Raw genomic sequence first — 13,513 nt, 5'->3', positions numbered from 1 at the left:
AAACCAAAGGGTTGCCAGTTCGGGTCCCTGTCAGGGCACAGGCCTGGGTTGCAGGCCAGGTCCCCAGGAAGGGAGTGAGTCAACCACACACTGATATTTCTCTCCTTCTTTCTCGCTCTCTTCCCCTCTCTAAAAATAAATGAATAAAGTCTTTTAAAAATATTTTAAAAGATCTTTTTAAAAAGATCTTTAAAAAAAAAGAATAGCCCCCAAAACTCAGCAGGACTTCCCTGGGACTCTGTTATAACATGACTCAAATTCAATGACCTTGGTTTGTCATCGTCTTTGCCCAACTTTCAAACTCTTGGAAGAAAAAGATCTGATTGGACCAGCTTAAATCAGCTGCCTACCCACAGACGAAGGTTCAAAGTCAAATGTGTTCCTGAGGGGATGGTATAATTTCTGCCTCCAAGCCAGGGTGATGCTCAGGATGTCATTCTTTTCCTGCATAACTCACACTAACTCAGAAAAACCAATTAGGATGATGAATTGTTGTTGGTTAAACAGTTCTGATACTAATAATTCTTAATGAAAGGAAGTAAGCCATCTGACATATATTAACCTTGATGTTAGTGCAGAAAATCATAATGATATGAAGTAAATCTGGTTTTTGAGTTAGAGTTATATTTGACATTATAAATTATCATGTGTTATTGTTTTTCATTAATATTGATTGTATTCCAGAAAACTAGGAATTGGCTCTTGAATTTTTCTGCGTTAAAAATTAAAGAACAAAGAAATATAATATTTATTTTCATTCATAAATTAACCTGTAAAGGCATTTTATTTTCAAAATAAGTAAGAGCTACTGAGCTTTGGCTTCCTCACGCTCCATGCAAAGTTCCACTGAAGTACGAGCACAGTGTCTGACTCTAACAGTCTAGCATCTGTTAACTGGCTGGATTCAAGAGGCAGGCTTTAGAGGCAATTGAGAAGGTAATGACAAAAAGACCAGGAAATAATTGTAATTCAGACTTTTTATAAATGACTCAAGTTAAATTTATTAGAAGTTAATTTGTATTGATTTAATGGAATATTTTATCTTCTTGGTGAGCTGAAATCAATTGTTATTATTCCTCTACTACATTGTGCGTTCTTTCTTAAGTACACCTTATGGATTCTTTAACACAGAGCACACAAAATGTTTCACAAGACTCTCATTACATAGGGAATTCCAGCAAGCGGAGAAGGAGATTCTCTTCAGTTGTTTCTTCACAAATTATATGAATAAATCTGAGGCAACATATTGGCTCAGCTGGACCATTTGAGGCATAATGTGGCAAAGCAACATTTGCCTCTCGACAGATGGGAAACATCATCTTGTCCTCTAGTTAGACTCATATACCACCTGAAATTATACTTTGTTGACTAAAGAGAAGGAAACCAATCAAGACTATATACATTTCTAACTGGCTAATACACTATACTGTTTTAATATGCACACAATAACTATTCCTACCAAATCTCCAATACCTATTGAACTCATAGTAGAAGAGAGAAAGGGGGATACCCGTCTCTTTGAGGACTTCTAATGATCACACCTTCAATTTAGTCCAGCTGGAAACTTAGAGAGAGGCGTTGCCTGTCTGTTTATTGCTCTTAGAAAAGTGACATTATCCTTCGTCTTTGCAGATGTCGTTTCACAGCTCGAGGTGGCAACTCGTAAGCAACTAATAGAACACACCTCTTCCAGAGTAAATGCTTGCTTGGAATGCAGGCCTAAGCTGCAGTAGTTCAGGATAATAATTTACAAATATGACATGAAAATATTGTCAACAATAACTTATCACAATAAATAAATAAATATTCTTGGTAGCAACGGATCGAGCAATCACTTGACAGACCAAAATATCAGAGCAGGGAAAGATTTTAGTGGTCCCTGAATACCTATGCAATAAATTTTAATTTGTATTTTAGTTTGGCATTATATGCTAAATTGACTGTCCTGCTCCTTACTGTGCATTTGTCCTCTCTAATGACCATCTTGTCCTCTAAAATGATCTTATTGCCCTTTACGCCTCCCTAGTAACTTTTACCCCAACTACGAAATTTCAGCTTGTTCAGAAAAAGACTGCTGAGAATGGTTTTTTTAATTTATGGACTGAGGTTTATTTTAAAGTTTAATGTGGTCATCAAAGGTTAGTGAATCCCAAGTTTATAAAGTCGACAACCTAACGACCTGCTTAGCCTCTCTACACTGATTCAGTGTTGAAACTAAAAAGGAAAGGAAGGAATGCATATGCATTTTGTACATGTACATATAGAGAGAGTTTTATGAAGATGTGGGTATTCTGAGGCAAGGCAGATTTTGGTATAGCATTTATAATCTCCAGATATTTAGAAGAGCTGTTTCCAAAGGAAATTTGTTTTCCTTCCACTTATACACCTGCAAACAAGTGACTGGTCAGGGAGCGGATAGCAACTATACGCTATGCTAATGAACACCACTCACACACGTCCGTGCTCATGTGTGCACACACGCACACACAGCATTGCCAGTGCGGAGGACATCATCGTGGAGAAAGAGTATGTCCACATTCTTTCTTTCTTTGTGTGTTCCCATCACCATTCATCACTCCCACCCCCACCCCCTGCCCCCACCCCACAGCAGTCCCCACACAGCAGTTTTCTAATGATGGCAGAGTGTGACTTCAAAGTGTGAGGTAGACCAATGGATTTGTTTTAACAAAATTAAAAAATTACATTAATTTTCATGGCCTCACCTTTATTCAGCTCATAATTAACTCTGTGTGGCTGGAAGCTATTTTGAGCTATGAGTCTATGGTGGTTTTGTCTCTGAATTTCCCCTCTTGTCTAACCTCCCATTCAAGCATGGACCTGTGATCATTGCCTCAAAGGAAGTATGCAGCAGAAGGGAAAGCAGAATTGGCCCACGAGTCCCCTTGGGTTTTGCATTCCCAAAGTGTAAGCCCACAGGAAAACATGAAACAGATGTTAAAAGGAAGGGAGATCCTTGGCTGGTGTGGTTCAGTGGATTGAGTGTCCACCTGCAGTCTCAGGTTCAATTCCCAGTCAGGGCACGCGCCTGGCTTGCAGACCAGGTCCCCGGTTGGGGCCATGAAAGAGGCAACTGATCCATGTTTCTCTCCCTTTCTTTGTTTCTCCCTAACTGTCTCTCTAAAAATATAAATAAGCTCCCTAATCTTCTCTCTAAAAAATAAATAAAATCTTTGAAACAAAATTTTTAAAGAGAGAATAACATTTCCAGGCATAAACAACACGTCTCATTCTTTGACATGAGCATGCCTGATATTTTACCCAAGACTCTTATTACATGAGAAATTTCAGCATCTTCAAGGAGATTCTTTTCAGTGCTTATTTACGTCATCCCACATGAAAATACCTGAAGTAACATATGATCCTGTTCGGCATTGGATAGCTAGGCCTGTCAGTGCTTGGTCCTTGAACCCATTTATGCAAAGAACCTTGATCTTATAGAATCTTTGTTCTATAAAAATTTCACAAACAAAGGTGCAGTAATTTAACCAATGTCACCTCACCTAATATTTTGACGTGTATAAAAATACATATCGCACCATAGTAAAGGGTAAAGAAATTTTATTACAACAATGAATAGTTTGGCAATATAAAAAGATCAGTCAGTAAAGACAATTAAATCCTGAAAGAGTGAAACCATTTAACCTACAACTTTCTGCATTGTGTGGTTATCTAAAATAACAAAAGGGTACTTTTAAAAGTGTATTTCCCTAATTTTAACAGTCATCTAAGTTGATTATAGAAAATTTAAGAAATACAGAGAAGCACTAAAAAAAAGGAAGCTATTTCTGTTTTCACACTCCAGGAAGAACTGTTGCTGATAGTGATATGACAGTCCACTACTCCTTCTCCACAATTCCAAAGCTCAAAAGCCTCTGAAAACCCTAGATATTTTTCCCACGTTTGCAGCAAATTTATTTGGCAGCAAAACCTGACTTGAACTCACACAGAGATGGGCTATTTATCCCCCTCGGTGAGAATGCTGTAAGTTTTGCTACTGCAGTGTTTGTGTATTTATCAGAGGGTGCTGCCTTGGACACAACTGGAAGTGTTGCATGGTATGCATTATGGGCACTGTGTTACCTTTATTTTTTTTTAAATCTGAAAATTCAGAACAATGAAACATGTCCGACACTAAAGTTTCCAGATAAGTCATGGTAAACCTCTATTGCTTGTTCTCATCTTTTATTAAGTGCATTTATAATTTGGACCCTACTCTATGTAGGATTTGGCAACTTTTATTTTTTCATGTTCTGCAGTACTTTGCCTAGATATGATTTTAATAGTTGCCAAAATTTTATGTTATGGATCGTATGTAACTTATTTAACTAATATTCTGTTCTTGACATACTTGGTAAAGGAACAAAATTAACTACCCAAGTAACCAGTTAATCTTGCCAATGCTTCCTTGATTATATAAATGTATCACCACCTCAAAGCCTATCCAGTATAATTAGCATTATTCCACAAATCCAAAAAGGTGAGGGAGGGATACCCATTCATTTTTATGCTTAAGCTATTAAAGATTTCCAAATTTAAATTCACCAGTGAGCCAAATTTCTTCTTGTAATGAACCGGCCAGCTAAACTAAATCTTGTATCATAATACACATTCTATGTTTCCACTAGCGGAATGAAGCTTTAATATAGTCATGTATTTCTTTGATGGCGTCCTGCCAGTCTGAAAGTTGTATTCCATGCGTTAACAGTGCAGGGCTCTCAGTGATGCTATTGCTGATGGGTGGCTCTGTGAGTCAGAAATGCCCCTAGAATCACCAAACATATTAAATTATGTTGGTTACCTATTCCATATCACAGCATTTAAGTTCACCATCCTTACTCTCTGAAAACAGGTATTTGTAATATGGCTTATATCATGTTTTTTGATGAACCAACATAGATGTTTAATTTTTAGTAGTCAAAATATTTGATTAACTATGACTTATTTTCAACGATACAGTAGATTTTATGGTGGAAACTACCTCTTCTAGGGTCTTCAAGGGATTCCAGGCCTTCCAGGTGATCCAGGCCCAATGGGACCCCCTGTAAGTATTTGCGAAAACTATTCTGCTCAGAGTTCATACCTGCTGGAATGCTGGACAGTGAACTAATGTTTCTCGTGGCTTTTGGCTCTCTGTGCTTCTGTGCAGATTATACAGCTGCTGCCTAGAAAAGTGGCAGCCCCGTCTCAGATTTTCATGTCACTTGAGCTTTCTCAAGGCTGTGGAGATTTGTCGTCAGAGTTCTGCCAGACCGGAAATCAGTCTGTGGCTAAGCTAGTCTATTTAAACAGAAGTTGTGTATAAAAGAACATTCCACTTTTCATTGTAATTTTTGAGTATTTACCTTTGGGAGAGATGTTTATGTCATCACACCCTTACATTCTTAAGCACCATAAACTAAGACTTTATTTTCTGTAGGGAAAAGTAATGGGTCAAGGATCATCAGATTCCATTTATTTTTATTCTTTTTTATGGGTTAAAATGCCCTCGACTTTACTCAGCACTTTTCTTCACTGCGTCTCGGACACAGCATCGTGGCCTCTGCGTCTCCAGTCATACTGTTTGCCTAAAACAGAATCTCTTTTCTTTTTCCACCTGTTAAGTCCAGTCTGTCACAAAGTAAAGCTCAAGTCTGGTGTTGCCAGTTAAAATGCAGGACATGCGGTTAAATTTGAATTTCATGTCAACAGTTTTTTTAGAGTGTTTGTCCCAATTATTGTATTTTTATCCACTAAATATAGCAAACCTACTCAAATCTTAACTTCTCCAGCTCTTCCCATTTGGGAGTCTCTATGCAAATGGTGTTTACCACACAAGCAGGAATGTAGTCACGTTCCTTAAATGGTTTGAACCATAGATTTTCCATAATTAAAATGTTATCATGTATGCTTTCCCCACAGTCATCCAGATCAAACCTGGCTTCAAACTATAGACTAAAATGAAAAGTTAAGAGAAAGAGTTGTGAAAGAGGCCATGGAAATTATACCTAACTCTATTCTCACAGAAATAATTAGAATTAAATTTTATTTTCCACGGTAAAACACAGATTGCATGACTCAGTATGCACACTGTTAAGTCTGCTCATCTTGAAGTATGTAAAATGTTGATCGCTACCAAAATTATAGCTCATTTAGGGAGGCATAATGTTATGTAAATTGCCATTTAAACAGCAAGGCTAAATTCTTAAATGTATCAAAAGGTTCCAATTAAGGTCATTAAGTGTGGTTGGCCAAGGTGAAAAGCAACCACAAATACAAATTTTACCCTTGCAAGAGCTTATCAGCAGGATACAGCTGCTGTATCAGCCTGCAGAAATGCAAGCTTGTAGGACTGACTTAATTAGAATTAAATGACCTTCAAAATGTATCAATTTTAGACCAACTTTCAATAATACCCTTTGTCCACTAAGTTGCTTAGTTGTTTTTGTAACAAACTGAGTTTTGTGTTTTACAGGGCTTACTGGGAAGAACTGGACACCCTGGTCCCTCGGGAGCAAAGGGTGACAAGGTACAGAGGAACCGCCTCAGCATTTGAATTGGGGCCCGGGGTCAGGGCAGGGTGAGACTGTTTACAGACAAATCAGTCTCATCCCGCAAAGCCTGAGAGTAGGATGATGTCATGGAATAGCTACTCGGATAGTAGGCATAGGTCCAAAAATAGGTCTGAACAAATACAGGAGATATGTTCTAGAGGAGAGGATGAAGAGGACACTGGTGCTGTACAGCAGGAGCCCAAGCTGGACCCAGAGTCCTGGGCACGCAGCTTTGTGGAACGATGGTGTGGGGAAGGCCCCTGAGGAGGTGTGGGTAAGGTGGTCTGTGTCGGGAGCTGCAGCCACAGGTGCCCAAGCTTCAGAGGGTGGGCTGGTTGTCAGGACCAGGATTCCAATAACTGCAGGGCTTGCTGAGAAAACCTGGAAGTTCTGTTGTTTGAGGGAAATTGACTGAGGAACAGGACAACTTGTTTCCCTGCATTCGCTGATCACGCAAATAGGCGGCCATGGTTGGGAGGAGGGGCAGCAGTGCAGGAGACAGAAAGAAGACCACGGGGCTTCATAAGCTTACCAGACTCAGGATCTAAACTGACCCCACAGTATGAATTCAAACAGAGCCAGCAAGTGAATGAAATAGGACTAACTATTCAGATTAGGAAAGAATCCAAAGTCCACAAGGCACACAAGTGGCTTCTACCCCGAAACGACCAAAATGGGCAAAATGGCATGAAGAAACAAAGGAATCCCAAGGAATTTGAAAGGAAACAATGTGCTTATTCTAGAGAGTCTCAACGCACACTTGTCTGACAGTATCCGAAGGGCTTGCCCAGCCCCCCCGGCTTTGCTCTCTATGGGAATTATTCGGTCGGCGTTGCCTTTTGAAGTTGATGGGAATTCCACGCTGAGATGAGCTTTGGGGCAAAATCAAGAATGAAAATATGACTTTTACTTGTGCCAGAAAAAAGTCTTTTCAATAGGCACATACTTTTCCTTGTTTGTTGTCCTCTCCTCATTCATGAGAACGATGACATAATTCTCTGAAGGACACTGCCAGCAGTCAGCAGAGTGTGGCGTGCCTTCGAGAGACAGCCACCAACCATCAAAGCGGTTTGCAAAAAGACACAATACATGCATTGTCGCCCATTTTCAGTCAGGTGCATCACAAGGAAAGCCTGACGGTTTATTTTTATTAATAAATATACAAACAAAAAGTTTTTAAGATACTGTCTTTTAAAAATGGGGAGATTGGACTGAAATCCTTCCTTAAATTCATGGAAATGGACCGAAATCCCTCAAAATTCTTAGGCATGGTAAGTAGGAATTTTACTCTCTCTGAATTCTTTTTTAATCAACCACTTCTTGCCATTGCTCCTCCTACTGAGAGACTTAAAGGATTCTAAAGGAAAAGTTACAGGAATAAATAAGGGCACTGAAGTCACTACACTGCCTCTGCTTATCGGGGACCAATAAGCGTTCTGTGTTATATAAAAATAAAAGTGAAATCTATTTTTCAAGTTTCAACTTGAATTCATTTTTCACAGATTCCGTTTTTAGTCAGCTTCGTCTGTAAGCAGAATGCCTGAAGCTGCTTAAATTCTGTAGAGCACTTTCTTCAAACAGTGTTGAAGCCTGGTTTTCTCTGTTCAGTGGGACAGGCCTGACTTGGTTATGAAGTCTAATAGTAACCTCCGAAGGGAAAGAAATTTCTCTTTCTGCAGACACAAAACAGGGTGTGGTTTTCTACTTTGGTCAAATTGTGCGGAGGACCCCTCTGGTTCCCAAAAGGCGAAGGGGTGGAGGTTAAAGTGAGGGCCGACCCAAAGAGCCACATCTTGGAGCCTGTCCCCTGCTTGCAGGAGATGCACCCCGCACCTCCCCAAGGAAAATTTCCCCTGCTGGGCTGGACCTCCAGGCCACAGTCCCCTGGGTGTCCAGCTCTGTCTTAAAATAAACCTCACCCCTGGGGCACCCACAGCAAGAATTTGAATGGGGGGAAAGGCATTTACCTTCCCTCTGGTCTAGAGCTGTATTTCCCCCGGTGAAAGAGAAAGGCCAAGCTGAGCAAGATTTTGCAAGGCCTGAACAAAATGACAACCCATGTTGATTTCAGAGTACAGCTCTCACACAAAGTGAACACCAGTTCATAAACCCGGGGTAGAAATGTCTAAATCATTGATGTGTGCTGTAAATATCCCTTGCAGGGCAGTGAGGGGCCTCCTGGGAGACCTGGACCACCGGGACCGCCTGTGAGTTGTTTCCCATTTAAAACTTAAATCCGTGTGTGTCTACTTAAGACATCTATATCTCAGAGGTCAGACTACATTTAGATGTGCTCAAGGATAAAAAGCTGTCTGAGTTTTGTGTGTAAATATAAATGTTAGTCAATATTTTTCCTGATTTTTCAGGAAAAGGCTTTGGGGAGACCTGATTTTTCCCTTTAGCTCCGCTCCCGTGTCAGAGTCGCACACTGAAGGCCTGTTACAGAGCAGATACGCCGGCCAGACTCCAGAGGACGGATAGTGTACTAATGCCTTCTGGACCACCTACTAAGGCCAATCGTCCATCACCAATTGGAAAGACATCTCTCAATATGAGAGATTTGTGGAAAGGAAAGAAAATGTTTATTTAATGCTATACAGGCTTAACATAGTAACCTAACATCTTCATTAAAATATCAAAGTTCTTTAGGATATCCACTTATGCACACAGCACTCCCTTCTCCCCCTGACCTAATTCAGGGTACTATAACTCAGGAAAAGAGCACACGTCTGTTTTTCCAGGCCACTGGCACCATTAGCTATGTCACCATCCAGGCAGGATCTCCAATTAATCCAAAGTCATGTGGCACCTTCTCATGGTCTACTGGCAAGAGTTCTTTGTACCCATTTTTTAAGGCAAAGTCTCTCCTGCTTCCTAGGCCACGTGGCCAAAGGGAACACCCCAAAACCACATGGGCCTCTTCTACCAAAGCTGCAGGGGTTTGCACTCTACCAAAAGCAAGTGGCTTTCTTCACCTGGCTGCAGGGGTCCCCACTCTGGCAAAGCCACGTGGTTCTCTCCTTTACCTGGCCAAGAGGGGATCCTCACTCTGCCCCAAACCTGGTGGCTCTCCCTCCAATGGCTGCCATGTCTGGGTTTAAATCCCCATGCCAATCTTCCTCTGTATCCCTATTTCTGACTCCTCCCATGATCAGTTACACCTGACAGCATTCCTGTATTATCCCAACTTTACTGGGCTGCCACTGTGAGTCTGGGTAGGTATGGCCTCATGTCCCGGAGCCAATCCTCTCTAAGCTCCCACGCAGGCTCTATAACTCAGGGGACCTGCCCCCCAGTTACATCTTGTGGGGGAAGTGACTTCCGTCCCCCTGGCTCCTAGCCTGGCCACAGCCATTAAACATATCCAAGTGACCCGCCAAAGGCTATAGATATGTTAAATGACCGTGTCATGAATTAGCTGCAAGGCCATGGCTGTACAAAACAGCCCTGCATGTTCCTGCTCCATGTGTCCCTTCCCCCAACTCACACCTGTGGGGGAAGGGGTGAGGACATCTTATATGTCTCTCCAATATTCCTATACACCGTGAGTTCTGGATACCATTCCAAACTCCTGTTTGGGGCCCCCTTCTTGGCTGCACCCTGTATCAGGCCTCCTGACTACAAACTCAGGAGACCTGGGTACATGTCCAGATGATCCACTTCCTGCTTGGGGGGCCTGGGAAAGTCATTAAACCTCAGTGAGCCTCAGTCGCAGAAAATAGATGGGCTTTAAAAAAGATCTCTTCCAGCAATGTAAGTTGGTGCAAAATCTAGTACTGTGCTGTGTATATTCATTACCGTCCATGATGTCCGAGATGCAAGGAAATTCTATTTATAGCACCTAGTGAATAAAATGTACAAGAGCCATCGATGTTTTTATGCTCTTGATTGAGACAGATAGGCACTTTGTCAGGGAGGCCCTGGGAAGAGGGGCCTCTCTCTGAAGCAAGTCTGCCCTCTTGTGGGGCCAGGCTCAAATCGCAGCTGAGCTGCGGGCCAGGCCAAAGGAGCCGCACTCTGTGCAGAAGGGGCAGGATTCCTCCGTGACTGTATGAAGACCACAAAGATATGTTAATACTCTTCGTGCAAATGCAGGCTTTGCACACATAAATAAAGGGATTTGCACTCAGTGTTCCTAAACCTGGTCTCCATTTTGTTTACTTACCTTCTCCCCGACAAGGAAACAGGGCAGAAAGCATTTGGGACTCAGATCCTAAAGTGCACTTCCTCCCTAGTGGAATGAGCAGCAAAAATATAACCTGAACTCATGAAAGATACCTGTACTTTACTAATTCAGGGGGAAGAGGAAGCTCACGAAACCTTCCTCTTCCCCCTGAATTCCCAAAGCTTTTTATTCTTAGAGACAGATTAATGTTGTCTTTTGCGGGGAAATCTTTACTTCTTTGGTGGGGGGTGGATCTCAAACAAAATTACCCTTCATCTTTCTAGGACTTGGAAAGCTAACGTGTAGTAGACATTCAGCAGTTGTCAAATGAATGAGTGAAATAATAAAGGACTAAATGAACGAAGCGTGTTTGCTCACCACTAATGCTTTGAAGATGAGTGTGAGTCATGCTCACTGTACATCACTGACCACGATTGTCCTAACTCAGTGAAATGATGGTTTCTTCAACTTGGCACCTGAAACGGGGAAATCACAAACCTGCATTTGTAGATTATTGATTGTTTGAAACTTTCTTTAAAAATGATAAAATATCCTGAAATTTTCATATACCAAAACGTGTGATCTGGAATTAGTTTTTTTACGTGGTAGTCACTCTGGGACTCTCCATTCTCCGGCTGATTTTATCAGGAAATTCTTGTTCCCCGTTGTTCTAAAGAATATGTTGTTGTGGCCATGTCCACTCAAGGTTGTGAGTAACATCATCTCCCCCATTTAACCTTAATTTTCTGTTTAGTATGGAAAGACTGTGGAGAAAAATTACTTTTCAGCAGCCAAATTGTTCCCTGTTCACATCTTCATCAGCAGTACTGCGTTATAGCCTGCAGGTCAGCGGGCTGTAAACAGTTAGCATAAATTGGCAATTCAGAAACTGAATTTTAATGCACAAATAATATTTTCCTCTGAATGCATTAGTGTCTCATCCTTCGACTCTGAACATTAATCACACCCCGCTCCCTGTGTCTGTATGCTCCAGGTGTAGTTCACACTCCTCATTCTTTCCTCTGTGTTTGCTTTTGAAACCCTAAAAAGAGAAATGTTGTATTCTTTTACTTATAATGTTAAACTCACTTTCTAAAATAGAATAGGAAAAATATCTTTTTGTGAGAAGATATAAGATAGAGACACCGTTGACTTAGAAGAATAATTCTGTATCTCATTTCTTTCCTAAGGGTGTCCCATTCACTGAAGGAAATGGAATGGGAAGTTTATATAAAATCCAGGTATTTACTTTTATAATTATGTGAAGTAATTTTTCAGTTAGGATTAATATAATTCTTGTCCTCTTTTTCTTTTCTTATTTTTTGAAGGGCGGTATGAATGTTCCCAGTTATCCAGGGCCCCCTGGCCCTCCTGTGAGTACAACTGTTTATAACCAAGCTGCACAATTAAAACAAAACAAACAAAACTCCTAAGTTCACACACACACACACACACACACACAAATATAGAACCAAAATTTTATGCCAGAGGAAATAATGAAACCAATTATAGTAAAATTGAGACAATGTACACAGCCAAAATAATGACAAGTAGCATTATACATAGCTGTGTCACTTTTTGTTTGAAAAATCCAAGACTAATAAGATACAATAAAAAAAGAAAAAAAGAAAGAAAATCTAAGAACTAAATCAGTTCCCAGGCACTCACTTCCATGGCAATTCCTTCAAGTTATGTTTCTTCATCTTATTCTTCAAATCTGAACTAGCAAAACAAAACTTGCAAATATTTTTATGTGTGTTAAAGCAAATTGGGCAAAAATTGTTTGTATCCTGTAATTTTGCTTCAGTCATTATTTTTAAAGTTACTTCCTTTTTTTCTTGTAGGGCCCAAAAGGTGATCCGGGACCAGTGGTATGTATATTCATGTGTTTTGTGTCACCTAGAAAACAGGTCTTTATTAAAGTGTGGGAGGAGAGCCTCAGACAGAGATGTCCTGCCTTCCTAGGTGCTCATCAGTGGTCGGCCACTGAAGAAATGCCAGCACTGTGCTCATCCATCCTGATACAGTCACTGCCCTTGACCTTTGTCTCTTTCACCAGTGTGTTTTAAGGTCACCCTGTGAGGGAGGAAGGCACATATAAAGCTCCTGATAAATGGGACACTTTTTTCTGATAGAACAATTTTGATGACTGATTTTATGAGAAGTAAACTGGGGGAGAGAAATACTTACTGGAAAGAAATTCCTTAACGTATCTGCCATCTCCACGGCCAAAAAGGGGAGGCTGTTTATTTGCTTTGAACAAGAGGCAGTTACCCTGGGGGTGTGGCGAGCTTCCTTGACCTACTAGTCAGGAGTCCTGCGGGTTGGGAGGTTAGCACCACCCCCTGAGAGCTCACGTCCTCCACTGCGGCTGGACGGCTGGTAACTGTTCTCAAGCATCCTTCCCGGCCCTGGCGCATCCATGTGAAAGTTCTGCCCAAAGCACTAAGGAATAAGTTCTCCCTTATTCCTTGGCACTTTTTTTTTTGCTGTGCCCTTTTAAAAAAATATTTTATTTATTTATTTTTTAGAAAGAGGGAGAGGGAAGGAGAAAGAGTGGGAGAGAAACATCGATGTGTGGTTGCCTCTCATGTATTCCCTTCCTGGGGACCTGGCCTGCAACCCAGGCATGTGCCCTGGCTGGGAATCGAACTGGCGACCCTTTGCTTCCCAGGCCCGTGCTCAATCCACTGAGCTACGCTAGCCAGGTTGCCATGCCCTTTTTAAGCATATGTCCATCTTTTATATTCCATTTGTATGTCCTTTAACTTCTAGGTCTATACCTGAATCTCAGATG

General features: G+C 41.1%; 1 protein-coding gene across 1 annotated transcript in view; it reads left to right on the top strand.

Moving 5' to 3' along the window:
• The window catches only part of COL19A1 (collagen type XIX alpha 1 chain), a 341,924-nt gene that overhangs the window by 288,337 nt on the left and 40,074 nt on the right, over positions 1 to 13,513 (top strand). The window contains exons 36-41 of the mRNA XM_037034331.1: positions 5,009 to 5,062; positions 6,473 to 6,526; positions 8,714 to 8,758; positions 11,907 to 11,957; positions 12,045 to 12,089; positions 12,561 to 12,587. Of these exons, the coding sequence (XP_036890226.1) occupies positions 5,009 to 5,062; positions 6,473 to 6,526; positions 8,714 to 8,758; positions 11,907 to 11,957; positions 12,045 to 12,089; positions 12,561 to 12,587 (276 nt within the window). The remainder of the gene's footprint in view (positions 1 to 5,008; positions 5,063 to 6,472; positions 6,527 to 8,713; positions 8,759 to 11,906; positions 11,958 to 12,044; positions 12,090 to 12,560; positions 12,588 to 13,513) is intronic.

This window comes from Sturnira hondurensis, unplaced genomic scaffold (assembly GCF_014824575.4).
Source record: "Sturnira hondurensis isolate 20B ecotype Veracruz unplaced genomic scaffold, ASM1482457v3 Scaffold0022136, whole genome shotgun sequence".
In the NCBI taxonomy this organism is placed as follows: Eukaryota; Metazoa; Chordata; class Mammalia; order Chiroptera; family Phyllostomidae; genus Sturnira; species Sturnira hondurensis.
The sequence above is the reverse complement of the archived record's forward strand: the minus strand, read 5'-3'. Positions and strand labels throughout refer to the sequence as shown.